The sequence below is a fragment of the Drosophila gunungcola genome, unplaced genomic scaffold (assembly GCF_025200985.1).
Source record: "Drosophila gunungcola strain Sukarami unplaced genomic scaffold, Dgunungcola_SK_2 000010F, whole genome shotgun sequence".
Lineage (NCBI taxonomy): Eukaryota > Metazoa > Arthropoda > Insecta > Diptera > Drosophilidae > Drosophila > Drosophila gunungcola.
In genome coordinates this window covers 446348-462169 of record NW_026453198.1, presented here as the reverse complement: position 1 = coordinate 462169, position 15822 = coordinate 446348, and the positions used below count along the sequence as shown (strand labels likewise).

Genomic DNA, 15822 nt, shown 5'->3' with positions numbered 1-15822 from the left:
CATGTCCTGATGACTAGTGCTCTTGAGTACTTTTATGACTACCAAAAAGACTCACCTGCTGGTTAACAGCAGCAGCGAATTCCTTCCCCATATCCCTACCCAAAGTTCTGTAGAAGCACTCGTCATCGTCATGGCATCGCTCTAACTCTACGCAGGAGTTGGTCATTGTGGAAATTCGCTTAAGAGTGATTATGTCACAGGTGTGCCCCTTGTCACTGCTCTCATCGACGTACAACAATGCTGGCTCCTTGTCCAGGGCGTAGGTAGATTTTCGGTGAAGCTGCCGGAAAGCTGAGTCTTCGTCGACCAATCGATCAATAACGTGTGGCTTGGCAAACTGACGGTCTTCTATGACCTTTATCCCGCAGGGTTGGTACGCTTGACTAAAGGCCCTACCAACCTCGGAAATATTGGTCACATGGCGAGCGTGGTTCGACATGTGGATCGTAGCTCTAGTAATAGCATAGCCTAGGAGACTTATTCCCAGCAGAAGACCACTCCAAAAGCCTAGGGGATTGACGAACGGCAAAATGTTTAGGTAGAAGTTAAACCGCGAGTCCAGAGAATCGGGAAGTTCTGACATCATCTGAAACAACGATTTTACTGAAAGGCTGATATCGCAACGATTAGGTTGATACGTACGATCTCGAACCACAGCATGGGCACCGTAAGATGACTAAACTTGGAGACTGTCGGAAAATTATTAAGGTCCTTGAAGTGCATATTAATTTGCACTTTAACAGATAGCGAAAGCGGCAGTCCGGATTCCTAAAAAAATAACAATAAATACATTTGTGAACGAGAAAACTTGCAATCTTCGCAAGTTTGAAAACATTAAGACTACAATTGGTTAAATTCCATCTGAATGCGATTAAAAAATATGGCTGTTGCGTATGTCTTGTTATAATGTATGGTAGTCTTTCTCAAAAATTTGTTGACTTGTTTGTTATTTCCTTTTTTTTGTGATTCGGTTCTTCTGTTTTTTTTAAATTGGTTAAATTAAGTCTTGTGAAATAAAAGTAAATTAAATGAAACAAGAAAGGAAGCAAACTTCGGCAAGCCGAAGTTCATTTACCCTTGCAGCTATTGCAAAAATTAAATATTCTTTAAGACATTAAAATTATGATTTAAAAGCATTGAAGCTATGATGAATTGCAGATTTATTATTTGAGTTCCTATGACATCTATATGATATCGTTTTCCGATTTTAATAATTTTTTTATATTTTTTTATTATTCCTATGGGAGCTTTATGGTATAGTCGTCCGGTTTTTATGAAATTTAAACCGTTATTCTAAAATATTACTATATGTGGAAGAACTAAAGAAAAATTAAAAAACAGCAAAGTTATATTTTTTTTCATTTATTTTTCCGATTGTTCCTATGAGAGCTATATGCTATAGTCGTCCGATCCGGCTTGTTCCGACTTATATACTACCTGCAATAGAAAGACAAATTTTGGGAAAGTTTTATGCAGATAGTTTTAAAGCTGAGGGACTCGGTTGAGTAGAAACGGGCGGACATGTCGGAAATGTCTCCTTGCAGAGGATATTATAATTTCAGTCAGAAGTTTGCAACGCAGTGAAGGAGACATTTCCGAACCTATAAAGTATATATATTTTTGATCAGCATCACTAGGCGAGTCGATCTAGCCATGTCCGTCTGTCCGTCCGTCCGTTTCTACGCAAACTAGTCTCTCAGTTTTAATGCTATCAGCATGAAACTTTCCCAAAAGTTGTCTTTCTATTGCAGGTAGTATACAAGTCGGAACGAGCCGGATCGGACGACTATAGCATATAGCTTCCATAGGAACAATCGAAAAAAACAAATACAAAAAATTATAACTTTGCTGTTTTTTAATATTTTTTTAGTTCTTTGACATATAGTATAGTAAATTTTATCAAAATCGGACGACTATATCATATAGCTTCCATGGGAACAATCGGAAAAATAAATTCAAAAAAATTATAACTTTGCTGTTTTTTAATTTTCCATTAGTTCATCGACATATAGTAATGGTTAAATATTTCAGAATTAAATTTTAAATTTCTTTAAAATCGGACGGCTATATTATATAGCTACCATAGGAACCATCGGAAAAAAAATACAAAAAAAATTATAACTTTGCTGTTTTTTAATTTCTCAGAATTACGGTTTAAATTTCATCAAAATCGGACGACTATATCATATAACTCCCATAGAAATAATAAAAATATATAAAATAACTATCTAATAATTGAGCTGCAAATCATCATAGCTTCAATGTTTTTAAACATATACGCAAGTAAATCATAATTTTTATGTTTTCAAAAATATTTAATTCTAGCAATAGCTGCAAGGGTATATGAACTTCGGCTTGCCGAAGGTTGCTTCCTTTCTTGTTTTTTTCGCATTTGGTTAAGCATACAGTAATTGATTCTAACAATGAAAGTAGCTGGCAACTTATACATACCGGTTGAATGACAAAGGCTGAAGAGTGCTTAGCCGGATCAGGATTTATGCCGGAAACGTTTTTTTGCAGCCCCAAGTCACCGTTCATAAAATGTGGAAAGCTCAAGGAGATTGGGAACCCGTAGTAGCAGTCAGTGACGTCAATCAGACCAACCGGCTGGCAGTCACCTGTAGAGAATGGTGAAATGTGAGAAAGAGTACAAACAGAAAAAAAATCACCTTTATTAAATACAATCCGTGTTAGTTTATTTACGATTTTATAAATTAAATAAAATGCGCGTTTTTAAATCAAGCAAAAATCAGATTTAAGTTCAACCACTAACCATGCAACATATAGACTGGTCATTTCATACAACGAATTTGGACACAAAAACTTTTTTTTTTTTATCGGGAGGCCCCCGGTGCTCTCAGCGGCAGGCCCCTGCACTTCGTGTACATTCGGGATTTTTGCTCTCTCATTCTTATTCTCATTTTTATGCTCGCGCACTCATTGCACGAGTTCAGTCGCAGAGAGGCGCTATTTGATTTCAATTTCAAGCCATCTCTGGAAATACCTGTTGTAAAAGCAATATTGACCCCCGAGTGAGTAAGTTTTTGGATTTTTCCAAGGACCAGATCATTCGACCACCCGTCAATAAAGACGAAGTTGTCAAAAAAGGCGTTAACCAAGCCTCTGGGAATGCCAAGGCGATTTCCTTTGATGCCATTTCGGACCATTTAACCTATGGAAATTATCCTTTTGGTCCTGGCACCTGCTCTTCATCTTTGAATCTGACAAACAATGAATCTTTTCCGGCTATGATAGCTGAAATTTCTGCCAGGCTTAAAGCCTTGGGGCAAAATCCTCACCCCCTGGTCAGAATGGCAAGGCGAACCGGGATATATTCTTTGTTGATTTGGAACCAGCGAGAAACAACAAAGAAGTTTATGATATACGCACAGTAGATTACCAGGTGGTGACAGTAGAACCGATACTCCAGAGAAAAGGACCTTTAAGGTGTTTTCTATGTCAAGAATTTGGGCATTGTAAAAATATTTGCTCACTTTTGCCAAAGTGTGCCAGATGGCCACGAAAGAAGAGCAGTTTAAATGCGTTAACTGTGGCTCTAACCATAGTGCTTCTTCCCGCCGATGTCCTGCCTATTTAGAGGCGATTAAGAAACGTAGGCTCAATACCTCTGTGGATCGCAGCACGATTCAAAAGCGTGTCCTTAAACCTGCTTTGCCCCCGCTCATAACACTTGGTTTACCTCGCGACCTTCTGTATCCTCAAGTTAGCCCTTGTTAATGCGTGATTCGCGCCAAAATGTATTGCACCCGCTAAGCCAGCCAAACCTTGAAACTACTCAACAACAGGCTTCTGGAATTTATCGATAAGTTAAGGACGCTGCAAGAGAATGCTGCGATGGCTCAGGCGGCTGCAATTGACAAACTGTTCGTACGCTTTAAACAAATGATGTCGATGAAGACGACGTTGCAAATGCTACAGAGCGTGATGTTTAAGCACGCCACCCCTCTGAGGTCGACGCATTGCGATTACTAATTTCGGGCTAAATATCGTAATTTCGAACGCCAGCGGCTTAGTTGGCAAATATCTGGAGGTTGAGCATCTTCTCCAGGAACGCAACATTGACATTCTTCTTATTTCGGAGACACATTTTACCAGCCGTTCTTATGGATATACAGAGGCATCGCCTGTAGCCACCTTGCACCTTGCTATCACGGAGTCTCCGGGTCTTTCCGCTGACCATATTCCGCTTTTGATATATCTCTGCGTTGCTGCCTGTACGGTCGTTACCAAAATTAGGTTTCTACCTCGTGGTTCGGATATGAAAAGTTTCGTTGCCCGACTTTCTGCCCTGACTCAAGAGAATCCCTCTCTTGCTACCGTGGACGAAGAAGATTCCTTTGCTGAGTGCTTAGTTGACCAGATCCACCAAGCTGCCCTCCTGGTAGAAGTGTTCCTATTCTTCCACCATCTTGGTCTGCTTCGAAGCCAGAGATTGCTACCTTGGCCAGAAAAGGTCATGTACTCCGCCGCGTCTGGATGAGCACGAGGCATACCATCGACATGACAAGGTGGAAGACTGCTGTGTCAGAGCTTAAAAAAGTCCTCCGTTTGGCCAAGTCTGAATTCTTTATGGACAAGCTCAGTGCTATTGACCCTAACCAAAATCATGGGTTTGCGCTGTGGAAACCTAAAAAGACAACCGCTTCAGAGATTTTCACCTAAACGTAAGGATGGCACTTGGGCCCACAGTGATTCCGAGATTGTTGAAGTATTTCCATGATTTGGAAAATCGCTTCACTTGATTTGACTTTGCAACAAGCCAAGAAGTCCAAACAACGATCTCGAGATTAGGACACTCTTTTGGCCCTCCTGTTAATGCGACTAGGCGACTAGTTTCCACTAAGGCTCCTGACATCGACACAATTGACGGAAAAGTAGTATTACGCAGCTCTACCAACTCCTTAATGCCTCCCTAGACCTTGGTCATTTTCCAGCCCCTTGGAAACGTGCTCTAGTCACTATGGTAACAAAAAAGACCGATTAGTCTCCTATACACTTTTTCCAAGATTTTTGAGCGGATCATGCATGCTAGGCTCTAAGCTATATCTGCGTCTGACGAAGCTCTTCCAGACCACCAATTTTCGTGGTCGCAATTGTGCTGTCGAGCAATTGCACAGAGTAGTTAATCATGTAATGGGTGCTCTGGAAGATCGCAAATACTGCTCAGCTGTCGTTCTTGATGTTCGACAGGCCTTTGAAAGGGTTTGGCACAAAGGTCTTTTTTACAAACTAATGCCACTTTTGACTGAGGGATTATGGAAGCTAATCGTGTCATTCTTGAATAGAGAGTTTGCTGTCGACATCCGTGGGCATCGTTCTGGACTACGCCCAATTCGTGCTGGGGTCCCGCAAGGGAGCGTCCTTGGGGCGGTCCTGTATACAGTTTATACGTCGGCTCTTCCAAAGCCAGTTGCACGCGGTACACTCCTGGCGACCTATGCAGGTGACACTGCGTTTCTTGCAGTTGGTAGTGCAACATCGTCTGCCTCCCGGCGTGTCCAGACATTCTTATATGAATTCGAGTGTTGGGCTTCTCGGTGGAACATTGCACTGAACGTCGACAAAACGCAGCACGCAAAATTTCCTCTCCTTAATAGGAATAGGCTTAAACATGAAGACAAGGTGACCTACCTTGAAGTTACATTGGACCGTCGCCTTTGCTGGAAAGGACAAAATGGCTGCGTGTGTGGCTCAACTAGATCAAAACTGGACAGAACAGATTGGCTTCTTCGACCAGGTAGCGGTCTAACCCTTCAGGCTAAGTTCCGACTCTTCAAGACCATTGTCCTGCCGACGTTAAATTAGGGCACAGCCTATGATTCATCTCTTATAAGGATACAAACGTGCATATGTAAGGCTGGGGGTGAAATGGTACCATTATGTCGAAAATCGTGTGTTGTTTCAGGACACGGGAGTGACATTTTGTAGCTTTTCAAATCGATACAGAGATCGCTTGCTTGATCACACGAACCGTCTGGCTAGACGTCTTGCTACACCATTGGGTCGACGACGTCTCCGCAGACGGCACCCAGCGGACCTGTGAATTATTCTTAGACACGGGCGCCTATTATAACAACACAGTAATACTGACAAGCTTTTACCTGCCCTGCACTTAATCACCGAATATTTGGGATCTTTAAAAACTCCTAAGCAGACACGAAAACAAGAACCATCCTTGTGTGGCGTATAAAATAAATATAATTGCCAAAAAAAAGTTAAATTTTTTAAGAGTTTGCGAGGAAGTGAAGAATACATTGTCCACTCTATAAGGTATATATATATAGTGGTGACAAAATAATAGAAACGACTATTTCTTTTGCAGTTAAAAGCCAATTCCTAAAAACGGTAAGGTAAGACCTGATATCCATACTTTTTCTGTTTTCTTTTAAGTAGTTTACGCCTTTATTACTTGCGGTGTCTAGCTAATTTATGGCTTACCACATGTTTGGTTGGAAAAAAAAAATAGAAACGTTACCGATTTACATCGAAATCGCAGCGTAGAGTCTGTTTTTTTTTTCCAAAATATAGGTTTATTTAAAGTACTTTAGAGTAAGTTAAGCATTAAATTTAAAATTTGATGAAAATCAGTTTTCAAGTTCAACTCTTATATTAAGAAGAAAGGAAGCAAATATCGACAAGCTGAAGTTTATATACCCTTAAAGCTATTGCAAAAATTTAATATTCTTGAAATCATTAAAATTATGATTTACTTGCGTGTTTATTAAAAACATTGAAGCTATGATGATTTGCAGCTCAATTATTCAGCTATATGGAAGCTATATGATATCGATTTTCGATTTTAATAAAATTAAAGGCGCAAATCTGAATTGTCAAATTATGAGTAAGTCAAAACGAATTTTTTAAAAAAATTAAAAAATAGTTAAGTTACTTTTAAAAAACTTTTGTTTTTAATATTTTTATTGTTCCCATGGGAGCTGTATGTTATGGTCGTCCGATTTTGATGAAATTTAAACCGTAATTCTAAAATAATTAACCAATACTATAAATATGATAATGTAATATTAATATTACATTAATAACAATAATAATTATTAACATATTTGATTGGTTTATCCAATAGAAAAATTGTAGAATTCAATTTTTTATACCCTTGCAGAGGGTATTATAATTTCAGTCAGAAGTTTGCAACGCAGTGAAGGAGACGTTTCCGACCCTATAAAGTATATATATTCTTGATCAGCATCACTAGTAGAGTCGATCTAGCCATGTCCGTCTGTCCGTCCGTCTGTCCGTCTGTCCGTCCGTTTATATGCAAACTAGTCTCTCAGTTTTAAAGCTATCTGCATGAAACTTTCCCAAAAGTTGTCTTTCTATTGCAGGTAGTATATTAGTCGGAACGAGCCGGATCGGACGACTATAGCATATAGCTCCCATAGGAACAATCGGAAAAATAAATGAAAAAAATTATAACTTTGCTGTTTTTTAATTTTTTGTTTAGTTCTTCGACATATAGTAATGGTAAAACATTTCCGATTTACGGTTTAAATTTCATCAAAATCGGACGACTATAGCATATAGCTCCCATAGGAACAATCGGAAAAATAAATACAAAAAATTATAACTTTGCTGTTTTTTAATTTTTTGTTTAGTTCTTCGAGATATAGTAATGGTTTAATATTTCAGAATTACGGTTTTAATTTCATCAAAATCGGACGACTATAGCATATACTAAACAAAAAATTAAAAAACAGCAAAGTTATAATTTTTTTTCATTTATTTTTCCGATTGTTCCTATGGGAGCTATATGCTATAGTCGTCCGACCCGGCTCGTTCCGACTTATATACTACCTGCAATAGAAAGACAACTTTTAGGAAAGTTTCATGCAGATAGCTTTAAAACTGAGAGACTAGTTTGCATATAAACGGACGGAAAGACGGACGGACAGACGGATATGGCTAGATCGACTCTACTAGTGATGCTGATCCAGAATATATATACTTTATAGGGTCGGAAACGTCTTCTCACTGCGTTGCAAACTTCTGACTGAAATTATAATACCCTCTGCAAGGGTATAAATATACAAAAAAAAATATGCGATTTTCCTAGGGAGAAACATTGGAAAAATTCTAACGGTGTATTTTCGTTCAGTATTATACGCAAACTAGTCTGGTACAATAAGAAAAAAAAAATAAAAATTACAACTTTGCTGTATTTCAATTTGTTTCATAAAAATCGAAAAAATAGTCGTTTTAAAGAATATATGACTTTTGGTAAGGCTGCAAGGGTGTGATTAAACTTTACCCTTGTAGAGGGTATTATAATTTCAGTCAAAATTTTGAAAGAGACATTTCCAACACTATAAAATATAAATATTCTTGATCATCATCACTAGGAAAGTCGATCTAGCCATATCCGTCTGTCCGTCCGTCCGTCCGACTGTTTCTACGCAAACTAGTCTCTCAGTTTTAAAGCTGTTAGCATGAACTTTTTAAAAGTTGTCGTTAAATTGCAAGATCAGACAACTATAGCATATAGCTCCCATAAAAACCATCGGAAAACAAATTATAGCTTTGCTGTTTTTAATAAATTTATAGACATAGCCTTTGTTAAATATTTCAGAATAACGGTTTAAATTTCCTTAAAATCGGCTAGGATACAGAGCCAAGTTACGGAGATAAACATATCAAGGAACACAAATATACCGGTGAGTTTGAGTACTTTTCCTTGACACATGAGATGTTCAGATCATTTTCCACCTCAGACAACGGTTTTCACGATTGAAGAATTGATGGAACGTCGACAAGGTTACAATAAGTCTTTTAATGATTAATTTATTATGCATTTCAAGCTTAAGCACAAAATTCGCAAAAAGAGTTTGGTTGCGATCTTAAAAGAAAATCTCAACTCACAAATTGGGTCTCATCACCAGAAATTTCAGATATTTCCATTGGATAACTCACAGACGCACAATTTCACAGACTACTAAGCTTAAGTGCTACCAAACAATGCTTGGTGCCAGCAAGGAATACCTCCATAGAGTTTCTGATGCATGATCGAAGCAACTAGTGACATCTTGTAGTTACAGCTGGGTCCATAAAATCGGCCGGTTTTTCAATTCCCAGATTTCAAAGAATTAATACGGACTGTGGAAAAAAATTCAGATAAGACCCCCACAATTAAGAATTCAAGGGAAACATTTACAAACGGTTGAATTAAACACCGAAAAATGCCCGGCTAGCTAAGTCAGTAGAGCATGAATACTCTAATTTCAGGGTATGGAAAGAGGCTGCACGTTTGTGCAAATGTATTTCTTTTGCGAATCCAATCCATGCTCAAGTCGCATCGTTGATTTCGAAAGTCTAAAGCCTTATTCGAGTGGATAACTAAAAATGGTTAACTTATCTTCCATCTAAGGTCTTCGTCCTTGAATGTTTAATTCAACAACGACTACAGTCTAGCAAATATAATAAATTAATACATCGTCAAAGGCAGGAAAATAAACCACATAAATTAATATAATATAAGACAAAAAAAAAAATTATCAATGAACACAACAATGGTCGGAAGCACATCTAAAAATGACGAGACTTACAACCAGTCTCGAAATCCCTGTTCCCATGGGAGCTATATGCTATAGTCGTCCGATTTTGATGAAACTGAAACCGTAATTCTGAAATATTTAACCATTACTAAATGTCGAAGAACTATACAAAAATTAAGAAACAGCAATGTTATAATTTTTTTCATTTATTTTTCCGATTGTTCCTATGAGAGCTATATGCTATAGTCGTCCGATCCGGCTTGTTCCGACTTATATACTACCTTCAATAGAAAGACAACTTTTCATGCAGATAGCTTTAAAACTGAGGGACTAGTTTGCGTAGAAACGGACGGACAAACGGACATGGCTAGATCGACTCTCCTAGTGATGCTGATCATGAAAAATGTATTTAAAAAATTTCGTGATGTAATTTAAAATTACAACTAGACAAATGTGAATTTATGAAAAAAGAAACAGAATTTTTAGGCTATATAGTAACTACTACAGGTATTAAGCCAAATACAAAAAAGATAAGTGCCATAATAAATTTCCCAATACCAAAAACACGAAAAGAAATTAAATTATTTCTAGGGTTGTGTGGATTTTATCGAAAATTCATACCGGTCTTTGCACATATCGTTAAACCAATGTCAATGAAATTAGTATTAATTATACTAAAGACAAACCCTACATAGAAGCATTCGAAAAAATGAAATTTTTAATTACTTCAGACCCCATTTTTATTTAACCCGACTTTAATCAACCATTTTCTCTAACAACGGACACAAGCAACATGGCTATAGGAGCAGTATTGTCACAAAATCATAAACCAATCTGTTATGCTAGCAGAACTCTTAACGAAAATGAAATAAATTACGCGATTATTGAAAAAGAAAGGGTTTTTCAATAGGAGCGCTTTTTTTTGAATAAAACACAAACGGTTTGACTTTTCAACTAACTTTTTTTTATTATCGAATTTGAACATATACATTTAATTATGAAACTCGATTTCTTTCGCATGACCACCGCGTGCACGTTTTACGAAGTCCAATCGTTGAACCCAATTTTCAAACACTTTTTCGCATAAATCGGTCGAAATTCCAGCAATTTCGCGTTCAATATTGGCTCTGACCTCTTGCAACGTCGCCGGCTTATTGGCATGACTTCACGTAACCCCAAAGAAAATAAAATAAAAATAAGCCAAGATCTTTACGCAAAATTCGCCACAATGACGTCACAGAAAGGCCCAATTGTTGCGAACGTCGTGTGAGCGACACATTCGCGTCTTCTTGAACTGAAGCGCTGGCGGCTGCGATGTTTTCATCACTTCGAGCACTTCTTGCTCTCACGGCACCGGAACATTATGTAGCGAAAACGTAGACTCAAATTTTGCCACTAGACGGTCGATTGTCGAACGGGCTGGCTTGTTAAATGGACCGTAAATTGGCCGAAATGCTCTTAAAGAAACAGCAACAGAACGATTATTTTGATAAAAAATTTGCACAATTTTCAATCGCTGTTCAAGTGTGTAGCGTTCCATTATGAAATGTATACTAATGAAGTCTTATATGTCAAGAGAACAAGGAAAAACATGGAGTCGTTCGCCTTCCCTGAAGCGCCTATTAAAAAACCCTTTATTTTAGATCAAATTTATTCGGTAGGTCTTTTGAAATATTAAGCGATCTTAAACCTTTAAACCAAATATGAAACTACAACGATGGAAAATAAAATTAAACGAATTTGATTATCAGATTAAATATTTGCCAGGAAAATAAAATTATATAGCGGACGCATTATGCAGGACAAGAAAAGAAGAAAATATGTTTACAGATGATATTGAGGAAAATATACCAGAAGAAACAGACAGTAGTAAAAATGAAACAGCACACAGTGCTCAAGAAGATAGCCATACCTATATTTCCATAAAGCTTATGTGGAAATTATAAATGCAAATCACTTGACGAAAGTTTAACGAATTAAGAAAACCACAGGATATCAAATTAGATAAAGATTCAGAATTTATATGTGTAGCCTTACACAATTGGTTAAATTCAGAAGGAGTTCAGATTCAAATAACAACATGTAAAAACGGTATATCAGACGTGGAAAGATTTCATAAAATATTTAATGAGAAATTGAGAATTATAGGAAGTGAACCAGACATTGAAAATAGGTATACCAAATTTGAATTAATTTTGTACATTTATAATCATAAAACTAAACATAATAGTACAAATCAAATACCAGCCAACATATTTATGTATGCAGGAACTCCTGATTATGACACACAAGAACAGAAAAAATATAGAATTGAAAAATTAAATGAAAAACGTCATGATTATGAAATAGATACAAAATATACCCAAGCACCTTTAATAAAGTCCAAAACTACTTATCCATTTAAGAAGACAGGAAACTAAAGAAAAAGAGACGAAAAACATTTTGAAGAAATAAAAAGGGTTAGAAAGATTATTCATTATAAATCGAAATTCAAAAAGAAGAAGAAAATTAATAAAAGTACTGACGTAATACAAATCCGATATCTAGTAGAAAAACTTAAAAGAGAAATCAATGGAATTACTTTAGCAAAGCGCAGTAGGAGAGGTTTATTCAATATTATAGAATCAGTTTATAAATACCATTTCGGAACATTAGACCAAGATGCTAAAGATGAGATGGAAGAAAAAATTAATAATTTAGTAGACACTAGTGTTCAGAACACCGATTTAAACATGGTTATCGAAGTCATAAATAATGGAATTGAGGTAATCAATAAATTAAAGGCAGACGCAGAAAGGGAACAACGAGTCAGCGTTATTAAAAAATGATTATTTGAAGAGCGTGAACCTTGAGAAATTGTTGAATATCAAAACCTCCACTTGGATTAAAACAGACACAAATGAAATTTCGATTCTTTCCCATATTTCTTTAGAGATAGTTAAATCTCCCGTTTTTGAAATTATTCCTTATCCCGATGAAAATAATAATATTTTAATAGAAAATATATTCGACAAATATTTCTTATACGAAAATAAAGTATATAACAAAGAAACAGAAAAAAATTGTTTTTGACGAATGTATATATGGAATAATTAAGCAAGAAAATACTGAATGCAAATATACCAAAACATATACAAATTTCCAAATTAATTATGGTGAACCAAATATTTTATTGACATGAAATATCCCTAAAACATTATTAAATCAAAATTGTATTAATAATATAAGAAAATTTCTATAGTTGGAAATAGCCTTGTTAAAATCCTTAAAATCAGTACAATTAGAGGAATTCACTATTTCAAATACAATGTTAGATTACACACAGAGTAAATAATAATGTAACAAAGTTAGAACCATTATCTTATATTCAAACAAAGGAAATAATAGAATCACACAAAAAATATTATAATGTATTCCAAATAATCACTTTAACTTTAATCACTTTAGCGAATTCAGTTTGAGACTTGTCTTAAGACAGTCAATGCGCTTCCAAATAAAAAATAATTGTAACCAGTTTAAAATAAATTAAATAATTTTTTTTTTTATATTAAACTTATACTTCGAAAATTTAATTATATATATTTGTGCCTAAAAATTTCCTTAAACATAATTATAATAAAAATATTATTTAATCATAATCAAATAAGTAAAGATATATTTAGATATGTGCATTTAAATAATCACATAATAATTAAATAATTATTAAATTTTTTTTATAAATTTAAAAGCATGTGTAGACTTAAATCAGGTATTTGCAGAAGCAAATACAAGCAGATTAAGAGCGACGTTTGTTGTCGTATACAGTCTGCTACATTTTTGCTGCGCTTTTCCAAAGCGATTTAATCGATACGTTCCGAAAAAAAAATCTTTGACTTAATAAATAAATAATTTAGAAGTATCATCTATATATAATATAGGTATGCTGTTAAATTTAATGATTGTCGATTTATTCATTTAAAAGTTAAATTTTTAATAATGTTTATAAAAATAATTATTATTATTTTCTACTGAAAAAAGCTTTTTACTTGCTCTAACTGTGGCCATGCACTCGTGGGCTTAAGCGTCAGTCATTTTAACAGGTGCCCATACTCCGTCCTGATGGTACTTGGGATAATAAGGACGATGAGATAAATAAAAAATTTACGGACTCTCTGGAAGGAAGATTCGAGTGTTTTGATTTGGCCACTGAAGAGGAAGTTGATCTGGAAATTTTTCTTTAGATGCTAAGGAAGTTAAAGTCTCCTGGGCTTGCTTTTCTTTCATATTATCCGGAGCAGTGCAAGCACGCAAATGTTGCTATGATAAAAAGGAGTTTCCCCCCGCTGTGCCGACTCTTTCCGGCCTATAAACATTCTACCGACCTTCTCCAAGCTCTTCGAGCGAATTCTCCTCAAATGTCTTTTAAGTTTTGATGCTTTCCATGAAGCAATCCCGTACCACCAGTTTGTTTTTTGGAGTCTGCATAGTGCTGCTGAGCAGATGCATCATGTTTTTGATCATACTCTGAAAGCATTTGAAACCAAAAAATATTGTTGGGGAGTTTTTCTTTGGCACTGAAAAAAGGTTGTCTTCTTTTTTCGTTTCTTGTCGGTAGAACCTTCCTGGTTGGTGTTTGAGGCTGTTTCTGGCTGTAGTTCCTCAAGGAAGTGTGCTCGGACCTGTTCTCTTTACCATCTTGACTTCGAATCTTTCTTCGCCTAGATGCAGACATACTCTCATAGCTACTTATGGCGATGACACTGCGTTTCTGGCGACGATGGTGGTGGAATATGTTCATTCTGCAAAGTCCCAACAAGCTGCCTTCTCCCTCAACAGGCTTTAAACCTATCCATTCGTTTTAGACGGTGTGCCTATAAAACACACTCCCACAGTGAAGTAAATTGGGTTTTTTTGACAGGCAGCCACAATGGCTGCTTGTGCTTCTACAGCACTGTGTTAGCGGCTGTTTAGAGCAGACCGCCAGCACCTAGTAAAATGCTCATAGGTGTGCGCTGCACATGCAGGGCTTTTATACAGCTTTACATGTTTATTGTTCTTCGTCTTTCTTATCTCGCTACATTTGTCGCGTTATCTATTCATCTGAGCATGTACAAAAATTTGAAGACAAGCTTTCTGCAAGTCAGTTCTAAAATCAAGAAATAATTTCAATTGAACCTATCGACCGTTTAATTTATATTTCTAAACTAAAACGTGGCATTATGGTTGTTTTCCCAATAAACATTTTGGTGATCCCGACGTGATATTCGTTTAATCGGAGTCCGCATGTCGGATTTTAACATTGTTTAATATCGTTTAAGCAATAACTTATTTTCGCTGTCGTTTGCTGCATCTCAGTCACAAACACACGAACACTTTATGTGCGCGCTGCCGGCCGGCCGTTTGTTTTTTTTGAGCATTTTCGCGCTGCAAAACTGTGTTGTGCTGCAAACATTAAACATAAAAGAAATCGCAATTAATTGTTGTTAAACGCGTATATTGCATACATATATGTGTAAATAGCCGTGTATGTCTATGGTCACAAAGTAATGTATACTTTGCCAAGTCAATGCGCTGTTGCTAGGCAAAAATTTCGGTAAAAAGGACAAAAACAAAGTCAAAGTTTCCGTTACGTTGTTGGCGATGCTCGGTGCACTAACATTTGCGCGGCAATAGGCATAGGGTGTTACCTGCCCTCTGAATCCGGTCAGACAATTAAACAAAAAAAATTGGTTAACGCAGGAGACGCGATTCAGCCTCGAAATGATGCTCCCAGTGACATGGAGTTTTACCGAGCCAAAGTGCGTTCCGTTTTACGCAATGAAAGATTACTTAACTGCTGGAGCTACTGAGCAGTTTGATGAATCTGATGTCCTCGCGCGGCTGGAATGGGTGAACTTTATGAACTTAGAATTCGATTCTGCACAGACTTCGCTGGAAAAACTGGACTTTTCGGAGATTAGTAAAGATACGCGGTTTGAATTTTCCGCAATCTTAATGGATTTAAAGGCGAAACTAAATTGGGCCTTAGCAGCTCTGCGCAAACTGCATTTGCCGGGTTCCACAGCTGCCAAATCTACATCCTTTGATATTATAAACAATACGGATCTTTCTTTCAGATTTAGAAAGCCTCGATTGCCAAATCTAGAGATTGATCGTTTTCAAGGATCGTACTCAGAATGGCCGGACTTTATTGCAACTTTTACCACGGTCATTGGAAATGATGACGAGCTAAGTGATATTGAAAAGTTACAATATTTAAGGTCCTCTTTAGGCGGCGTGGCTTTGGAAACCAAACCTCAAATGAAAATTATAAAAAAAG

The 15822-nt window shown here is 36.6% G+C and overlaps 1 protein-coding gene across 7 annotated transcripts in view; it reads right to left on the bottom strand.

The window, feature by feature from the left end:
- Nucleotides 1–15822, bottom strand: part of LOC128263668 (scavenger receptor class B member 1) — a 294139-nt gene that overhangs the window by 114081 nt on the left and 164236 nt on the right. For 6 of the 7 annotated variants that reach the window (XM_052998745.1, XM_052998743.1, XM_052998744.1 and 3 more), the window contains 3 exons: nucleotides 2452–2618; nucleotides 643–768; nucleotides 56–586 (listed from right to left, as the gene is read on the bottom strand). In XM_052998745.1, coding sequence (XP_052854705.1) covers nucleotides 56–586; nucleotides 643–768; nucleotides 2452–2618 — 824 coding nt within the window. Of the gene's footprint in view, nucleotides 1–55; nucleotides 587–642; nucleotides 769–2451; nucleotides 2619–14666; nucleotides 14946–15822 lie in introns of those variants that run through there. The other variant, XM_052998748.1, reaches the window with a different exon arrangement.